The sequence below is a fragment of the Chelonoidis abingdonii genome, chromosome 9, assembly GCF_003597395.2.
Source record: "Chelonoidis abingdonii isolate Lonesome George chromosome 9, CheloAbing_2.0, whole genome shotgun sequence".
In the NCBI taxonomy this organism is placed as follows: Eukaryota; Metazoa; Chordata; order Testudines; family Testudinidae; genus Chelonoidis; species Chelonoidis abingdonii.
Window position 1 is genome coordinate 73,175,428 of NC_133777.1, and position 19,856 is coordinate 73,195,283.

Genomic DNA, 19,856 nt, shown 5'->3' on the forward strand with positions numbered 1-19,856 from the left:
AGTGTCTTCCTACTGTGCCATAGTAGGAATGTGAACATGAATTATGGAAAGCGACAGTGTACCAGAATTTTAAAAAAATAAGAAGAAAATATCTTACCTGCAAACTGCCCTGCCCATTTTGTGCACAATACTGTGAAACATGCTAGCGATACCCTGCAAGTTGACATTGAAACTCTGGTGATTAAGATATTCAATCATTTCAGCAGGCCTGCTAAAAGAGTAGCAGCGTTGAAGAATATGTTTGGCTTTGTGGATATGGAGTATGCCACTTTACTGCGCCACGTTCCAACACGCTGGTTGAGTCTTTTCCCAGCTGTAAACAAGTTTGCAAATACGTGGTGGGTTGTTAAGTGCTACTTTGTTTCTCTGGGCAGTGATCAGTGCCCAAAATCTCTATGGATGCTGTTCTCCAACATGGAAAATGGTGAACAAAGTGAGGGGAAATCGCAAAGTTGAGATTCATCTGGTTTCCCTCCAGAATATTGTTGAAGATTTTCAGGACACTGTACTTTGTTTGGAAAATGACAGGGTGATGGCATGTGAAGTGTATGCCATAATGAATAAACTGAGAATTAAACTTCAGCAATGAAAGAATGACAAATTCTTCAGCTCCAAAGTTGAAAATGCATTAACTGAGATGCTACCTGTCACTGCTGAATGTCTCCGGGAAGACTCCATGAAATTTTATGATGTGTTGGTCCTATATCTGGAGAAATTGTTTAATTTTTCAGCAACCGGCTACTTGTTCAATACCCAGTGCTTGAACATCAAAGTTAATAGGGAATTTGAATACAGAGATCTGTCTGCAGCTGTAACAGCTGTAAACCTACAGAAAACAGTACTGTATCTTCAAAGACATCAACTCCAATTTGGAACCTGGCAAATACTCAGTTAGGGAACCCTGGCCTCAAGTGCTGAGAAACAAGGATGGTAGCACTGAATTCCTGAACATAACCAAGCTCGTTCATACATGCTCAATATACCAGTAAGGAACACACATAGACCGTGTATTTTCAATCATGAAAGGTACATGGTCTGATGTTTGGAATCGAAGCGACAGAGACTTGATGCCATGTGAAACCCTTGTCAAAATGACTTTCTGGATCAGTTGCAAGGACTTCTACAACTTCGTGATTGCCCAAAAGCAAGTCATGATTATGGCAAAGTCATCCAAGTAGTACAAACTGCTGGCACATCTAAAAGGTATGCAAATTTTGAAGTTGATTTATTGACTGAATAAAAAAACCCACCCTTTACCCCTGTTTGTTTAGTATACAAATAAATCTGTATGTTTAAATAGGGATTACAACTAAATCTACGATTTAGTCAGGGAGGGCACGGCAGTCACTGATTCTGGACCTCCCTGATTTAGTTTGCTTCAGCTGTTAGCGTCTGAAGCTGGGGCTGAAGGCAGGACAGTGGGCCTCCCCTCTACGACTGCAGCTGGAGCCGGAGCCAGGGCTAGAACTGGAACCCTTCACTCCCCTGCCCTGCAACTGGGACTGCAACCAGGACCCTGTGCCCCTGACCCGTGGCTGCTGCTGGGGGCTGGAGCCGGGGCCCAGAGTCAGGCCCAATCCGTGCCTTGTGGAAGGCGCTGCAGCAGGGGCCGTATGCTCCCCTCACAGCTTTCAAGGGCTGTGTGCACCCCACGCCATGGCTCCAGTCAGGACTGTGTGCCTGTGGCGGCCTGCACTCCCACAATGTGTTCTGATATTTTACTCTTGCAATCTGGTCACCCTAACGGAGCCTGATTTTGCAACATGAACTCCTATCCACTAGAGTGAATTCAGAGATCCCAACTCATTTCACAATAGGTCACCAAACAGCTGAAAGATGATATATGTTTTTTAATCCACACTACAATAATGACTGAACCAGGCACCTAGAGAAGACACCCCTTATATCTCATTAACAGTGCACTGAGCCAACCAGCCCATTTTAAAAGAGGACCACAAAGCAAAAACAAACAGATTCATATGCTAAGTCAGTGGTTCTCAACCAGGGGTCCGGGACCCCCTGGGGGGCCACAAGCAGGTTTCAGGGGGTCCTTCAAGCAGGGCTAGCATCAGACTCACTGGGGCCCAGTGCAGAAAGCCAAAGCCCCGCTGCATGGGGCTGAAGCCCGAGGCCCTGAGCCCCACCATCTGGGGCTGAAGCCGAAGCCTGAGCAGCTTAGCTTCATGGGGCTCCTTGTGCTATGGGGCCCCAAACAATTGCCCTGTTTTCTACTCCCTAACGCTGGTGACTTCTAGATGCAGAAAATCAGTTGTTATGACACAGGTGGGCCGTGAAGGTTTTATAGCATGTGTGGGGGGAGGGGAGAGGAGCTCAGAAAAAAAAAGTTTGAGAACCTCTGCGCTAAATGACTCCCATTGCCAAGTCTGTGAGAAGTATTTGGTCCAGAAATATGTTGTTAACTGACCATTTTGAGGGAGGAAGAATAGTTGTGTGCTGAAAGCATGGGACACAGAGTCAGGAGTCCTATGACAATAGGGACATGTGAGAAACTTAAGGGATCAATAGTAAATACAGTGAAGTTAAATATATTCAGACTAGTGTGATCAGTACTGAAACCCCCACACCAATGGATATACTCAGGAAGACACATGGCAAGATAACATGCATCTTGCAGGACTAGTGAAGCCTACACTACTTGAAAGTGTACGTCTATCTCCAAAATAGCTATAGCATAAGGTGTACTTCAACAAGCTGCTATGGGAAATCTGAAAGGGAGATGCCCATAGGGGAAATCAGCAAAATATCTATGTCTCAGTGGTGATAAAAGGAAGACAAATATTGTGACTTGATATGAAAATGGCCAAGAAGCATTCCAACTAATTCCCAGTACCTAAGAGGACATGTTAGAATTAACACTGAAATGGCAAAATTAAACCTAAGTAATACAAAAAAATTGCAGAGATCTTCAAATGTATATATGTTATACATACCACCACCTACAAAGAATTGCTGGGATTATCACCAGAAAAGCAGCTGGCACTAGAAGTTTACTGCCTGGGCGTTATTTCACAATCAAGGTAACTATTCCATGGGTCATTACACAAAGTAAAACTTTTCCCATGCTAATTTTTAACCCGTACAGTTACTCACACCTTCTTGTCAACTGTTGGAAATGGGCCTGTAATGGGGTGGTCACCCCGCTCCTGCCTGGAAGGGCTTGAAATCAGCCCTGGGAGGGGGCTGCTACTAGGAAAGCAGCAAGCGTTGGCTGCCTGGGGAAACAGCCACAGCTACAGCCATGCCCTAATCGGGCCACAGTTGCCCTGTAAAAGGCCAGTGAGCCAGGAGCCAGCACAGTCTCTCTCTAGCAGAGGGAGACGGACCTGGCTGCAGGGACCTGAGCAGGGTACCTGAGTGGAGCAGGGCTGGGGAAAGGCAGAGGAGCTGGAGAGGCTCCAGCCTGGAAAGCCCCAGGCTGCGGCCTAGCAGAAGGCCAACGGGTACTGGGGGTTGCAGAGGGCAGCCCAGGGGTAGGCCAAGCCAGCAAGTCCAAACCCAACCTTGCCAGTGATAAGTAGGCTGATATTGCAGTCTGCCCCAGGGCGCAGGGGCTAGACAATGACTGGCAGTAGCTTTATACTGAGGTGAGGTGGGGATAGTGGTGGGGGCTCCCCAGAGAGGGGAGACCCTGAGAAAAAGGGGTTACTGCCAGGGGGCAGCACCCCAGATAATGGGGCACCAGGTCAGGGAGGGACACGAGGGGCCAAGTGGCAGCAGGACACTGGCCTGCAGAGGGCGCTCCGGAGGCTGGACAAGCTAACTCCCAGAGACCACCAGCAGAAGGTGCCGCAGGGGTGAGTCCTGCATTGCTACAGGGCCATCCTGATTACCACTATAAAAAAGTTTTTTTTCTTCTGCTGATAACAGCTCAAACAGCTCACCTTAATTAATCACCCTCGTTATAGCAACACCCGTTTTTTTCACATTCTCTGTGCATATGCACTTTCCTACTGTATCTTCCACCGCATGCATCTGATGAAGTGAGTTTTAGCCCACAAAAGCTTATGCTCAAATACATTTGTTAGTCTCTAAGGTGCCACCAGGACTCCTCGTTCTTTTTGCTGATATACACTAACACGGCTGCCCCTCTGAAACCTATTCCAAAAGTAACACAACTACAGATTGAAAAAAATCAATGTGGTTGTTCTGTTACTTTAGGTTTTTTAATATTAGAATGGTTTTTTCTAATAGTGTGTGTTATTATTACACCTCTACCCTGACATAATACTGTCCTTGAGAGCCAAACAATCTTAGCGTGTTATAGGTGAAACCGCGTTATATTGAACTTGCTTTGATCCACCGGAGCGCACAGCCCTGCCCCCCTCCCCAGCACTGCTTTACCACGTTATATCCAAATTCGTGTTATATCGGGTCACGTTATATCAGGGTAGAGGTGTATCTAACAGTCTAATCTAATATTAGGTTAGAGTAGATTATCTAACAGTCTAATAATCAAACAGTACAATCATCCAGTATTAATGAATAGTATATACTGTCTCTGCATACTACTCTGGCTGTATGCAAGCCGTGATGAATGGCCCCAAGTAAGCTACTTCAGGCATTGGGCAAAGCAGCACCAGGGAGCAGCTCCAAAACTGTTCTGCTGTTAGTTGGGGGCTGTGCACATAGGCGGGAAAATATCTACTGTGGCCCCAGAATGTCCGTGAAAGACCCCAAAGCCTTTATCTTTACCACTTACGCTATCCAATAGTTATGAGGTTCTCAAACTTCATTGCACCATGACCCCCTTCTGACCACAACAATTGCTATATGACTCCGGAAGCGGGGACTGAAGCCTGAGTCCGCACGAGCCCCACCATTCCAGGTGGGGGGGTGGGAAGAGTTGAAGCCTAAGGACTTCAATCCCATGCAGGGGCCTGTAACCTGAGCCCCTCCACCCAGGGCTGAAGCCCTTGAGTGCTTCAGACCCAGGCAATGGGGCTTGGGCTTCAACCCTGGGCCCCAGCAAGTCTAAGACAACTCTGGCGACCCCATTAAAATGGGGTCAGTACCCACAGTTTGAGAACTGCTGCAATAGTTCATGGCATTAGTGCCAAACATATCACCCTGGGGTCCAAAGGAATCCTGAATGCTATTGAGATGCAATTATAGTATCTTGCAAGCCAACTTTAATTTGCTCGGGGTTCCTTGTCTCTGCCCCTCTCTCCAACCTTAGATCAAGATCCTCAAAGGTATTTTGGGCTCCTAACTTCCATTGAAATCAATGGAAGTGAAGAGTCTAATACCTTTCAAGAGCTGAGCCTTTTTGGCTATGCTGATAAAGTATTCAACCATATAATTTTATTAGTAGATGCCTGAGTGATCAACACCACTTTCAATCAATTACAAGAAACAAAATGGGCCTTTTATTTAAACATGGGAATGGGAAAATAGCAGGCTGTGTTAATGCATCTGCTGCCTGAGAAATGGAAAGTCAGCCCTGGCACCATGAAGTTAACAGGAGAGATTTAGAATTCCTGGAGGCTAAGTACATATGACCATACTTTTTATTAGACTGTTTCCTATCAATGGTATAATTTCTAAAGCAGAGCAGCTGTATCTAAAGTTATAGGTTTTAAGCCTTCCCCCGATTTAAAGGCACATGGCAAGAGAAGGGCTCTCCTCACTCTACTCTCCTTCTCTCTCCAGCAACACACTCCAATAGATGCAGCTCAGACCGCTGTGTGACTTGCAGTGTCAATTTCCCTACCAGCTGCAAAACACCCTCTCCCACTTACAAATATTTCACAACTACAGTACTGAAAGCTACAGTAATAATCAAGCCAATTTTTAAAGTGACATTGTACATTTTTGCAACTAGGAATACAATACATTGTATCTATATTTTACTAAGGATGAGTATTTTTCCTCTCGCCCTAGACAACTAGTTCTTTTACTCCTTAACAAACAATCATTTGCAACAAGTAACACTGACTTGAAAGCAGAACCTCAGCATTAAAATCTTTGTCCTGTAATGCAGCTGCCACTGGGTGGCAGTACACAGTGCTGATCTCAACAAAGACTCACTAATAATTGCTTCTCTATTTTATTTTGCATTTATAAATAAAAACATTGGTTTATATAGACAGCTATATGTCACACAGCATCTTTCCTACAAACTGTCTCCCAACACTTTACAGAGCCAGGTAAGAAATAACAGCAGAATAAGTGGGAGAGAAAGACGTGACAAGCGAAGGAGAGCAGATGTGTTTTTCTGATGAGATTTGAAAGCTTATAGTATTTGAAAACATATACTACCATTCTCTCTCTTACAGTTTCAGGCCTGTCAGTATCCTCAACATAGCCCTGCTCTGACCAAGTTCCACAGAGGTTCTAACCCGCTGTAAAAATCAGCTCCAGGTAAAGCAATTGCTGACATTTTGTTACCGAAACCAACGGGGATAAGAGTTCTGGAGGAGTTGAGCAGGGACTTAATCAGGTCATTTTTAAAGGTGAACTGAAAAAATATTTTCAAAAGCTATTTAAGAACCCAAATGAGCTGCAGAATACATAGATTTAATTTTACATAAATAGTAATAGCTCACTCTTATATGGTGCTTTCCATCACTACACTCCAAAGCACTTCACAATCTTTTATAATACGTTTATCCTCAACAGTTCTGAGAGTTAGGGAAGTGATGATATTTTCATTTACAGATGGGGAACTAAGGTACAGAGAGGTTAAGCATCTTTGCCCAAGGTCACACAAGAAGTCTGTAGTGGAGCAGAGAAATCAATATCCTATGTAAGTGCCCTAGCCACCAGATTGTCCTTCCCCCACATACTTCACCGAAAAGAACAGCTGAAGTCTCTATTAAGTCCTGGGATCTATGTTCTTCCTGTGACAGCTGGTGGTGACATTATCACTCAACGTAGGGTAAAGGGATGCAACCCTTTCCACTGTTCCTGCTGCTGGCGAGCTCGTCAGCCACTGTGAGAGATCGAGAACCCTGAACTCAGGGCCTGGCAGCTATAGGCGATCTTAACAAATTAGCTACTGTGCACTGCATAGTAGCTACTTTTCCAATGAAGATGTTCATGAAGCTTTTTAGTACTCAGGGTTTAAAAGCAGGGGTAGGCAACCTGCAGCACGGGTGCCGAAGGCGGCACGTGAGCCGATTTTCAGTGGTACTCACACTGCCCAGGTCCTGGCCACCGGTCCAGGGGGCTTTTAATTTAAATTTTAAATGAAGCTTCTTAAACATTTTAAAAACCTTATTTACTTTACATACAACAATAGTTTAGTTATATATTACAGACTTTACAAAGAGACAGTCTAAAAACGTTAAAATGTATTACCGGCACGTGAAACCTTAAATTAGAGTGAATAACCGAAGACTCGGCACACCACTTCTGAAAGGTTGCCGACCCCTGGTTTAAAGTAACCAACTTCACAATCAAGATGTTACAGCTCAGAACAACATGGTGCCTTCAGCAGGGGGTAGAGGGGCCTCCGGGAAGGCACAAATTATTTCAATATCACATAGGCTATAATACTTCAAGATAATGGTGACTTAAGGGCTGAATCTCCAACAATAAATGCCTTGGGTTTGTTTAAGCCAGTCCATTTATGTTAGTTCACCACAAGATTTACATACACAGACAAGCCCCATTTATATGGACCTAGCAGAAAAGATGGAATATAGCGTGGGGGAAGTAGGAGGGGCTGTTTCAAACTAAATTAAGGAAACTGTGTGTCAGTGTTTAGAACATGTGAGAAATAGGGGAGGAAGGCTGAGAAGGGATTTACTAACTGCAATTCACCCCGTGACCAGTCTGGAAGGAGTATGGTCTTTAAGCAGGAAAGCTCTCAGTTGATGGTCATTTCATTTCATGAGGCTGCTCTAGATAAGACTGCTTTAAAAATGTGAATGAACATTATATTAAATACATGATTGATGTGCGAAGGTGTTTATATTGGTATTCAGCGGGGCTCATGGGTTAATGCAGCTCCTCGTGTGAGAGTTATTCAAAGTGGCTCTTAAATTGTGGGGACCTGTGAGATCTGACCTAAGAGGCAACAATACATTGCAAGTCCAGGATTCAGTTGTACAGCTAAGTAGCAGCATACTGGTTTGCAGGAACACAGCACTGTGCTTCATCAGCAGTGGTGGGCCCTACAGTTCACCAGAATAGGAGACAAACTATCCTTGCATGACATGGACAAGAATTTCGGGAGTTGGGAATGGAAGGATCACAGATCAAAGGCCAGGATAGGTATCAATCATCATAATTTGGTGCATAGTTGAATAAGGACAACATTGCAGGAAAGAAATGTATGTAAGGATATCTTGCATTTCCATCTGGGAGGCAAAAAATAATGATACAAAGGGAAAGCTGCACATTGTTCTTTAGAGCTGCCAAATATAATGTGTTACTCTGAAAGGTCAGAACTTATCTGAGCATGATGCTTTCTGTCAAGACTTTCTAAAAAGTCTCCTGAGATTGTCAGGTCCTGCTTTAAATAAGTCTGACGAATGTGTTCTTTGTTCCTCATTTAAAAGGCCTTCTCATATTGTGGAAGCCAAAGGCTTTCGGGGTGGAGGAACAGAAAATCACCTTGTCATTAAGAGAAAATTCAAGTGCCCAACTAATACGTGACTGGAGAGATTATCAGAGTCTCCCGTCTTTATAACTACAAAACTCAAGATCAAAGCATCTTTTCTTCTTGCCTGAGGATCTCAAGAAAAAGTCACACAAGGCTACTATGTTGCTAAGAGTAATGTTCATGGACTACTCCCATGTTAAAAGAAGACCAAGATACATTCTGCTTCCTGCCTGTTATTATCAGATACCCACAAATCCAAAGTGGCCTGTATCACCTTGGCTCTTTCCAAGAAAGCAGTTTTATTGCCTTTAGGTAAGTGATTAAAACGAATCTGTCCATCCAATGGCTTCAGGGACAAACTTCATTGACAGGTAACATCACACACAGCAAAGGCATTTCACTTGGGCTTCAACCCTCTGGTCAATATTTTTAAAGATCACTAATTATAGTACACAATGCTGCACAAGTTGCACACTTTGAGTCTCAGTTTCAGACATGGTAATTATTCTGCTGTCAAACACTGACTGCTTTGACTCCTCTTTGTGTTTTTACTCTCCACAATCTCTCTATTTAAATTTGATTTTAATCAGCCATTGTCCACCTACCCAGCAGAAAGTAATTACTTTCTAACCAATTTAAAAAAAGCTCAGTTTCTCCATCCACGCTGGCAACTTTGGTACCTCGCCGTCGCTCATAACGACTGCTATTGTTTAAATGCGGACATTGTGCTTGGAACTGTACTAGACACACAAATGAAGATAGTTGCTGCTCTGGGCAGATACAATCTAAACAAGAGATAGGAAGAAGGCAGGACACACTGAGGAACCTAGAAGAGTTTCCTTGGTTTTATTAATGCCTCTCTCTTCCTTCTGTACACAATGTGGTGGTGGTGAAGGCACTAGTGGGTTTGTGGGCCTTAAACAACAGTCTCAGAATAAACAATTGAAAAAGTTCTAAGCTGATCTCTTTCCTGCGGGGTAGAACATATAAACATGGGTCGAGCAGCATGAATTAAGCCTAGGCTCTCTGCTAGTGAAGCGAATGTTGCTCTCAACATGTGAAGTAAAGATACGAATATGGTTCCATGAGGAGCTCTTTAATGACATCAATATCAAAGAAATCCTACCAAAAAATGGAAACATGGCCAAATTGCTAAAGGGGAGTGCAAAAGAATACCACAAGCATGTAGGGACAAAATCAGAAAGGCTAAGGGGCACTAAATGAGTTACACCTAGCAAGGGACATAAAAGACAGTAAGAGGTTCTTTAAATATATTAGGGGCAAGGAGAATGTAGGTCCTCTGCTTCGCAGGGAAGGAGAGCTAGTACTTGACAACATCAAGAAGGCTGAGGAGTTTAATGCCTATTTTGCTTCAGTCTTCACTAAAAAGATCAGTGGTGTCCAGATACTCAACACAATTAATATTAACAACAAAGGGGAAGGAGCACAAGACAAAATAAGGAAAGAAGAGGTAAAAGAATATTTAGATAAGTTGGATGTTTTCAAGTCAGCACAACCTGATCAAATTCATCCTATGTTTCTTAGAAAATGAGCTGAAATACTCTCAGAATCATTAGCAATCATTTTTGAGCACTCACAGGGAACAGGTGAGGTCCCAGAGGATTGGAGAAAGCTAAACACAGTACCTATCCTAAAAAAGGGGAACAAGATCCTTGGGAATTACAGACCAGTCAGCTTAAGTTTGATACCTGGAAAGATGCTGGAACAAATTATTAAACTATCAGTTTGCAAGCACCTAGAGGATAATAGGATTACAAGGAACAGCCATCGTGGATTAGTCAAAAACAAATCATGTCCAACCAACCTAATTTCTTTGACAGCATTACTAGCCTGGGAATGGGGGGGAAGAAATAGATGCAACGTATCTTGGTTTTAGTAAGGCTTTGACACAGTCCCACATGACGTTCTCTTAAACAAACTAAGACAATGTGGTATAGATGAAATTATACACAACAAGGTGGGCGCACAACTGGTTGAAAGACCATACTCAAAGAGTACGCTAGTTATCAATGGTTACCTGTCAAACAGAGAGTATATCTAGTGGGATCCCACAGGAGTAAGTCCTGAGTCCTGTACTACACAATCTTTTCGTTAGTAACTTGAATAATGGAATGGAGAGTATGCTTATAAAATATGCAGATGATGCGGGGGGAGGGAGATAGGGTTGCATGCACTTTAGAGAACAGGATTAGAATTCAAAATGGCCTGGACAAATTGAATAACTGCTCTGACTTCATCAAGATTAAATTCAACAAAAACAAGTACTTTACTTAGGAAGGAAAAATCAAGTACACAACTAGAAAATGGGGAATACCTGGCTAAGTTTTAGTACTGCAGAAAAGGATCTGGGGGTTATAGTGGATCACAATTAGAATATGAATCAACAATGTGAAGCAGTTGTAGAAAAGGCTAATATTCTGGATGTATTAACAGGACTGTTGTATGTAAGGCCTGAGAGGTAATTAGCCTGCTCTAGTCAGCACTGGTAAGGCCTCAGCTGGAGTACTGTGTACAGTTCTGGGTGCCACTCTTCAGTAAAGATGTGGACAAATAGGAGAGAGTCCTGAGGAGAGGAACAAATATTACAGAAGGTTTAGAAAATCTGATTTCTAAGGAAAGGTCAAAAAAAAGCTGGGCCCTGTTTAGTCTTGAGAAAAGAAGATTGAGGTGGGACCTGATAACTGTCTTCAAATATGTTGAGGGCTTTTTTTTTTAAAGAGGATGGTGATCAATTATTCTCCCTATCCATTGAAGGTAGGACAAGAAGTAATGAGCTTAAACTGCAGCCAGGGAGATTTAGGTTAGATATTAGGAAAAACTTTCAAACTATAAGGCAGTTAAGCACTGGAATGGATTTCAAAGGAAGGTTGTAGAATCCCCATCACTGGATGTATTTAAGAACAGGTTGGACAAACACCTGTCAAGGATCGTCTAGGGTTACTTGGTCCTGCCACACCACAAGGAGCTGAACTTTATGGCTTCTCAAGGCCCCTTCAGCCCTACATTTTTATGAGTCTATGAAATAGCCCCAACCTCCCCCAATTCAATCAATTTTGAGCCACAATGGGCATGATCAAGCTCTCACTGAAGTCACTGGAAAACTTTCCTTTTTCACATATGCAATACACAGATGACCAATTATACAACTACAGACTTTCACCACCTTTCTATAAACAAGCATGATCTAACACCAAAATTTGATTATCGAATTTTCCTTGTTATAGTATGTGTCAATTTTACTATGCTTCTGTGCATGGAGACAAGCAATAAGATAAATGTTATAAAAACGCTATAGATAGGCATTACTAAGGCTAAAATTGGGAAGTACCCAGTTCACTTCTGAAGCAAGACTATTAGGACACCAAGATCAAGTTTTTAGTTACATATGATCATTTACCCCCCGCACACACACACACTATATTTATTGAAGGTATGTTGATACTAAGAACATAACTAAAGGATCAAGGATCACAAGTTATGTCTACAGTAAAGCATCCAAAAGAACTCTCAATTATGGTACAAAACATAAAAAAGCAAAATACTGCCTATACAAAACTTGTTCATATTTCCTTTCTATTGTTTAAATTGGTAGCAATTCCATTCAGCCCAAAGAATTGTCTATAAGTGAAATTCAGTTTTAGTCAAAGGTGCTTCTTTAACTCAATCAGAAATCAAAGATGACTTAAAAAATGTCTAAGTGCTAAGGAAACTGAGGGCTTGTCTTCACTACAGGGGCAAGTCAACCTAAGTTACGCTTCTTCAGCTATGTGAATAATGTAGCTGGAGTCGACATAGCTTAGGTAGACTTACCCCAGTGTCTTCATGGTGCTGCATCGACGAGAGATGCTCTCCGGTCAACTTCCTTTACTCTTCTCAGAGAGCTGGAGTACTGAGGTTAACTGGAGACCATTCTGCCATCGATTTAGTGGGTCTTCACTAGACCCGCTAAATCGATCCCTGCTTCATCGATTGCAGCAGCCTTGATCTCCCGGTAGTGGAGACCAGCCCTGAGAGACTAACCTTGTGCTACCAATGCATCTCAACCCTCACCGGCAATAGAACTGGCTATTCCAGTTCAAAGTCCCCAAATGCAATACTGGTAATAAATCTCCTGATATTCTAGGTCTAGTTGCAAGTTTTCTGAGTGAAAAAAATGTCTATGACATAGTTAAGATGAGAGATTTCACTGTAAGACCTTCAGAAAACTAAGCTTGACGTTGATCATATCCCTCCCTTCATTAATAAAATGTTTGTCACCTCCCAACTCCACACCCACCTTTACACTCACCAATGGAAAGGACAAAATAACTTTTAAACTTTTAAAGGCTTGAACATACAGAATCCATCACAGAGTCAGAGCTAAGATTGAAACTCCATTCTTAACCCACTTCACTGCTTAGGAGATCCCTGAAATGACGGAATAGTGTTGCAATATGAAATGATAATGGCGTGGAGTTAAAGGCCATTTCTAGATTTAATTCTGTGCCTTTGCTTTAACATAGGAGTTCCCCTATGATGAGGTAAGGTAGATAACTGGATAACTATGGTGGTCCATGGAGAATTGTCCAGTCACATAGCTTTAGTTCCTCTTTCATATATCCTACCTCTAAAATGCACTAGAAGGCCAACAGGGCACACTGAATGTTCTCCTGATGCTGTTCTCCATGTAATTGCTGTAGAGATACAGATCCAGACTAACACGGCTACCCTTCTGATACAAAAATATTATGGAATTGTGAACAAGATGAGAGATGGTCTTTACAATTGCAAATTGGAGGGGAAGAGGTCCATTTTAGCAGTATACACAGGAGGCTCTGGATACTGTTTCCAGTCATGTGACATAACCTTTTGTGACCCTGATCCATGTCACAGGACTGTGACCAATATGTAAAGTGCATTCACTGACCAGCACTGCTGCACCCCACAACTTGATTATAATGCACAAGATCATCTCTGTGTTAAAGCGTGGTCCATATCATGAAAATTTTTTGAAAGCCCCAGGTTAGTAGCGACAATTCATCTGTTATGGGGATATAGATAATCCTTGTTAATGACTTCCCAACTCAAAGTTACTTGTTATCAATAAGACTCCAGCTGATATAACAGAACCTCCCACGTTAAGGAGGGGGAAAGTGGGTTTAAACTTATTTGCCTTAAATTCACACTATAACAACACACTAGACTTTAAAATAGAATACCACCTTTTATAAAATAACTAAGCGTTGACAGCTACAGTGAACTGATAGCTGCTTGACCTGCAGCCTGATTAAATATTGGCATTAATTATATCACACTCTGCTAATGTTTCACTGTGCTATATTGAGGAACACTTGACTGCCCTGCCTCTTCTGACATAAGTTGCAAGGCCTTGTGACTGAATCACAGTGTACACTGGGAGTTGAGCCAAATCAGGGAGCTAAGAAAGAACACATTAAAAAGTATTGTTATAAAGTGTAGGTAACTTACTCAGAGATTAAAAGGAGAGATACAATTGTCAAAGGAGAGCCAAATAAAACAAGGGCCAGTTGTTTTCAGCACAAAGTGCGAGCCCACGTTCACACAGACGCTGGAAGAATAGATTGACTTCATCACTACCTGCTGATTTTTTTTTTCCAGGGCACTTGCATCACACCTGCAGTTTACAGTTCTTGGCCTTAATTCTCACTCATGAAAGAATGCTGAAATGGAATGCTGATATTTAATTTTTAAAATGGATTTGAGTCTCTCTCTTTTGGTCTTCAAATCAGCTCTCTCAAAGGCCTGTAGCCATATCATGTCAGACTGTGACTTCACCAGATCTCATAAACTAAGCAGAGACAAGATGGGTCAAGCTCTTATGGAACCGGAGAATGAAAATCCAGGTGATTTAGGAAGTAGTAGTGGTGATTCAATTGGTGGCTCTCTTTCTCTCCAAGTCAGTGTAATGAATCAATTACCCAGTATGGAGCTAAAGGATATTGTTTTATTGGAAATACCCTTTTTTCTATTATATACAAAATCTAAGTCCTGAGGACATGTAACCTCTAAGGTTCCCACAACACTTTTCCCGAGTATAAGAGCATTAACCTAGTTGTCTCAGTCAAGTACCAGCTAGGGTAAATTGCATTCTGCCTCTCTAACTAGACCTTGAAGTTCAACTGAAGATGTTATTTTTCACTTTCTACCTCTAAAAGTGGCAGGACAGTGCTGTTGGTGCAGAGTAGATGTCAAAAAAAAGAAGCAGTTTGGTGTATGGAGAATGAAGCCCTATATGTATTTTTACTTATACACACCCCTTCCCCCCTTTCAGGATAGAAGTTGCTACAGATATAGCAACTGCTACTCATATTTAAAAGTTGTTTTTTTTTTGGACTAAGAAAATAAAGGCCACACTACAAAGACCTCCTGAAAATCACACCAAAAACAAAAACAAACAAACAAAAAAAACTTTTCCTGGAAGCAAATCACTGGTGTATGCGGCTCCCTCCAGATAATCATTAAGTTCGTTTCCAATAATTTGCGTCGTAGATGGCATAATTCCTTAACAACAAATGAATGACTTGCTTTGAACGCAATTCTTAGCTTTCAGAAATGCAGCCCCCAACCAAGCCTATGTATGGGATGTCTAATAAATGTCAATCTGAGAAAGAACACAAATTCTAAGAACTTTTAGTGCTGTTTGATAGTAATGCCCACTGCTGACTGGTCCTGGAAATTATTCTGCCTCTCCCTTTTGAACAAAAAAGTGGTTGATCTGTTTTTGGTATTAATCTTTTTTCTCTTCCTCTCACATGGAACAATCCACTCAACCGATAGAGAGATATCAGTTGTCAATTAATGGTAGGTGGAACATAAAACTGATCCAAAAAACTACGCAGTCCATAAATTGAAAGCAAACATATTGATTTTCCTGGATTGTTTGCATCTACTGAAACTGGCTCTTGATTCCAGTAGAAGCAGATTAACTTTTATAGCTACTGAGGCGGGCAAGGGGAATCACCAGAGCATAACAGTCATGTCAACATACACAAAGAAAAACTATACAGTATGCCAGCATTATCATCATTTTGTTCATCACTGTGCTAAAGTAAACTTCCATTTAATCCTTCCTGCTCCCACACATGGAAAAAGAGACCTTGTAAAGATGTCCAATACATGAATTTATTACCTATAAAATGCAAAACAATCAAAATGATAGGGGGAAAATAAACTTAGCTTGAGTGCAACATTAGGACTGAGAAATCAAGCACTCAAGAACAGGAAATTCATAAAGTTATACACTCAAATTTAATTCTGTCTGGTGTTTACATCAAATATATGTACATAGTCTGCAATGTCTTGTAATCGCTCTCTGTTGGTTCCTATCTTTAAAACAAAGTTTCTTTTAAATTGACGTGGCTACAATCTGCCTGTGATTTACCAACTTTTATGTTAAAAATTGTTACAAGATTATACACAATGCAGCTGTGGATTTCAATAAACCATTTTTAAAATCACTCTTCAGAGGAGAATCACACTCTAGTGCTGCTGTGTGGAAGAGAAGGTGGCAGTCTGGAAGTAAAAAAATTAAGTCATTGACAGAATAAAGGTGCAGAATTAAAAATGACAAGCGATTAAAGGCCAGTATAGTCCATTATGTCAAACACCCAGTGCTTCACAAAAAACTCCCCACCACCTCCTACCCCCTTAGCTCTTACGTCTACTTGCTATGGCTGTCTGCACAAGCACTTTTCTTCCACTAGAACAGGTGAAGCTCTATCAGTGGTAGCAATGGTGAGACTATAAATGTAGTCTGACCACTAGAGTTTTACCCACCATCTTGGCTAACTCTGCTCAGAGCAGGCATAGACAACATGGAGGCTAAAACATTACTGACTCCCAGTGACCTGCTGACACTCGAACGCTCAACATTGCCACCAATAGAAGGTGTCGGTGGAGCTGTACCCAGAACTAGCAAGTGACCGATTTTCCAAAACAGCCTAGCATGGATAAGATATCTGAAGGCAATCCTGCTCTGGTTGAAGTCCCATTGACTTCAACAGGAAAAGGATCAGACATGTCATCAGAAGACTCTTTGCCACACCATTATTTTATCAGGAGAGAAGGATAAGATCATTAATAAAGCAGACAATCTACAAATTAACAGTTAAGGAATCTCTGTTTTGAAACAACAGGTTGAAGTCTATTTAAGGGGTTTCCAGATTGGAAAAGCTGGTGAGAGGAGCCTTATAAAATATGCATTGCTAATTGTTCAGTGCACATGGGAAAGCCCCCTAGGAAGAGAAGTAGCTTAACTAGAGTAGGACAGTGGTTACTTATTGTTAAAACTGGCACAGTACATTTACATTCTCTTCCAAACAGGGAATACATTTTGAACAATACAAGGATTCCACAGGCAAACCGCTAACATGATGCACATCTGTGGTGCTATACACAGTAAAATAGTTAAGCTACCTGCCACTGATTCCAGCACATATTTGAACAATTTATATACATGTGTCTAGCTCTTGTTTGGCAGTTCCTATCATGCTGCAACAGGGCTTCTATTGAGAAGAAATGGCTATCCTGTTCTTTATTATCTTGGTCATCCATGTCACCACCTTCTAGAGAGACTGATATAAAACATATCATACTATAAAAACCTTAGAGAGCTCTCCTGCCATTTCCTGATGATGACCCAGCTCCATTTCTGTCCTGTCTAAAGTCTGACAAAATATAATACCCGAGGGTGAACATTAAGGTTTTTTGTTTCACACACAAACTGTGACTTGCAAGACCTCTCAATACTCTCTGAGTTCCAACAGCACTGATGTTCACCCAGAAATGTTCTCCAAAAAGGAAGGAGGTACTTCCATGCTTTTAAGCTTATGCATGGTGCAGAACAGTGTTACACATTACAGCATTCCACAAGTGAGACCCTTAAACTTTCTACTTAAAAGGTATTATCTGGATTAGCTAAAAAGCTTCCTTTTTACTGCAGTACTAGACCTTTAATTTGATTTATTTGAGGAGCAAAGAATAAAACAAGATAACCAAGATCCCTGGGACAGAGCAAAACTTCATCAAATACGTACAATTTGTGACACAAAAAAAGATAAAACAAGTAGTTTAAATGTTGGTCTACTCACATATAACGGAGCTTGCTGTGGATTAAGTTTCATGACCCGAACACTGGAATGGAAGAGAAAAGATGTGTTAAAAACATTCATTTATCCTCTTAAAATTAACTCTTTTTTCTGGTAAACTGCAGAATCCTAAATAAAGAATATACAAATCCATACAAGACCACAGCTTGAGAAAAATTTCTCTCTAACTATAGTTTCACACTACTTTACCTTACGGGTCCAGCTGATCTAAATAATACAAAGAACCAATTCTTCCACCCTTGCTCATGCTGGGCAGCATTGAGTAAGGGTGGCAGAGTCTGGCCCAAAAGGGAATAGATAATTGATATCCTTTATGTCACACATGGCACTGCCCATTTCGGGCTAGACCTTACAACCTGTCCTGAACATGGCATGTAACTGCACAAACCTAAAAGCAGAGCAGTGGTCCCATTTTGCTCTGAGGGAAGGGGAGGTTCCTTCACGCATTTCAGGCAGAAGTTTACTCCTTCCCTCTACACCCAACCAGCTGCTTTGGCCAGAGTGCAGGGAAGGCAGTGCCAGGACTCCTCCCAGTCAGGGGCAGAACAGCCAGCAGCTATCTCCCGCGTTGATAATAGTTAGTGGAGATGGAACTCAGTCCCCTTTACCTTGTCAGTTCACCTCTCTTCATTCCCCAAACACATCTTAAAAACAATCTGTTCTTTAGTGTGACGACTGTTGTAACCCTTCCACACATCTGACAACCTACTGATATTTGCCCCCTTCTATTTTTTTTTGTTTGGTCCTTTATAGGACAGTCTTTTAATCTCCACAAATGTGCTGAGTTCTCTGCAATGGTGCAGAATGCCCTGAAGGTCTCTGCATGTTGCATGTTAATAATTATTATTATTCCATTACACTTTGCCAATAATTCCCCCCACACACACACCTTTTAGCACAAAACTGTTTTATTTATTGTAGCTGTTCTCCCTCAAGTCACAACTACAGTACTGATGGCTTGTTCCAGAATGAAGTGGTGAAATCCATTAGTCTGGCAAATGTATCTTCCAAAGGAATCTGGTCCCTGTGCTTGCTGGAGTGGTGTCTTTCAGGAAAGATTCCAAGAAAATGCAGTACACTGAAAAATTATTCTTTATGAAATTCAGGAATGTTCTTCAGAGAAAGCAATATACAATGCCCAAGCATTTCTTCAGTGACACCCTAGCCAGGAAACAGCAGTCCTTGTCCCAATCGTTTCCTATTCCAGTCTGGAAATCCTTAGAGGGTAAACCACGCATAGATGAAAAAGTTTTTTGAAACATTTAGCCACTGTTGGAAGTAGATGCCATTTAAATTCTGTGCTGTGACAATGCATGCTGCTTTCTACAGCCTTTAAACTAACATTAAGGATTGCCCTTATATTGCCAGATTAAAGTATCTTGCGTACCCCAAGGGCAGGTGCAACATGCACATTGGCAATGCAAGCCTTCCTTTCATAGCTCCTCGGAAGACATGCCTCAAACTTAACTTAGAAGGATCAATTACTTGAGAGGCGAGAAGGAAATTCAAGCTCTACACCCACACAATCCTTGGCTTCTATGCTTACACTGCCAACAAAAATATCAGTTAGTGAAAACTGTGTTGATAGCTCTAGCTTCTATCCCAGGGGTGGGCAAACTTTTTGGCCTGAGGGCCACACTGGGGTTGTGAAACAGTACGGAGGGCGGGTAGGGAAGGCTGTGCCCCCGGAAACAGCCTGTTCCCCACCCCTATCCACCTCTTCCCACCCGATTGCCCCCCTCAGAACCTCTGACCCATCCAACCCCCCCATCGCTCCTTGTCCCCTGACCACCCCCTCCCAGGATCCCCACCCCTAACTGCCCCCTGGGGCCCCACCCCCTATCCTACACCCATGCTCCCTGTCCCCTGACCACCCCCTCCCGGGACCCCCTACGCCTAACTCCTCCCCTGGGATCCCCACCCCACCCCAGCCCCTTTCGGAACGTGGCCCTGCGAACATGAGCAGAGGACTCAGGAGGAGCAAGGGCAGCTGCGCAGCTGGAGAGAAGTGGTGGTTTCCCCTTCAAAGTGCCACTTCCCTTCAGCCAGCTGCGCGGCCACCCGGTGCTCCTCCTGAGTCCTCCGCCCGGGTTCCCTGCGCTCCCTGTCTGCTCCCCTGCCCCCGCAGTGCAGCCCCTCCC

The 19,856-nt window shown here is 42.4% G+C and overlaps 1 protein-coding gene across 7 annotated transcripts in view; it reads right to left on the reverse strand.

Annotated features, from left to right (window-relative positions):
• Positions 1 to 19,856, reverse strand: part of AKAP13 (A-kinase anchoring protein 13) — a 344,553-nt gene that overhangs the window by 233,734 nt on the left and 90,963 nt on the right. For all 7 annotated transcript variants that reach the window (XM_075069695.1, XM_075069692.1, XM_075069694.1 and 4 more), the window contains one exon: positions 17,698 to 17,740. In XM_075069695.1, the coding sequence (XP_074925796.1) occupies positions 17,698 to 17,740 (43 nt within the window). The remainder of the gene's footprint in view (positions 1 to 17,697; positions 17,741 to 19,856) is intronic.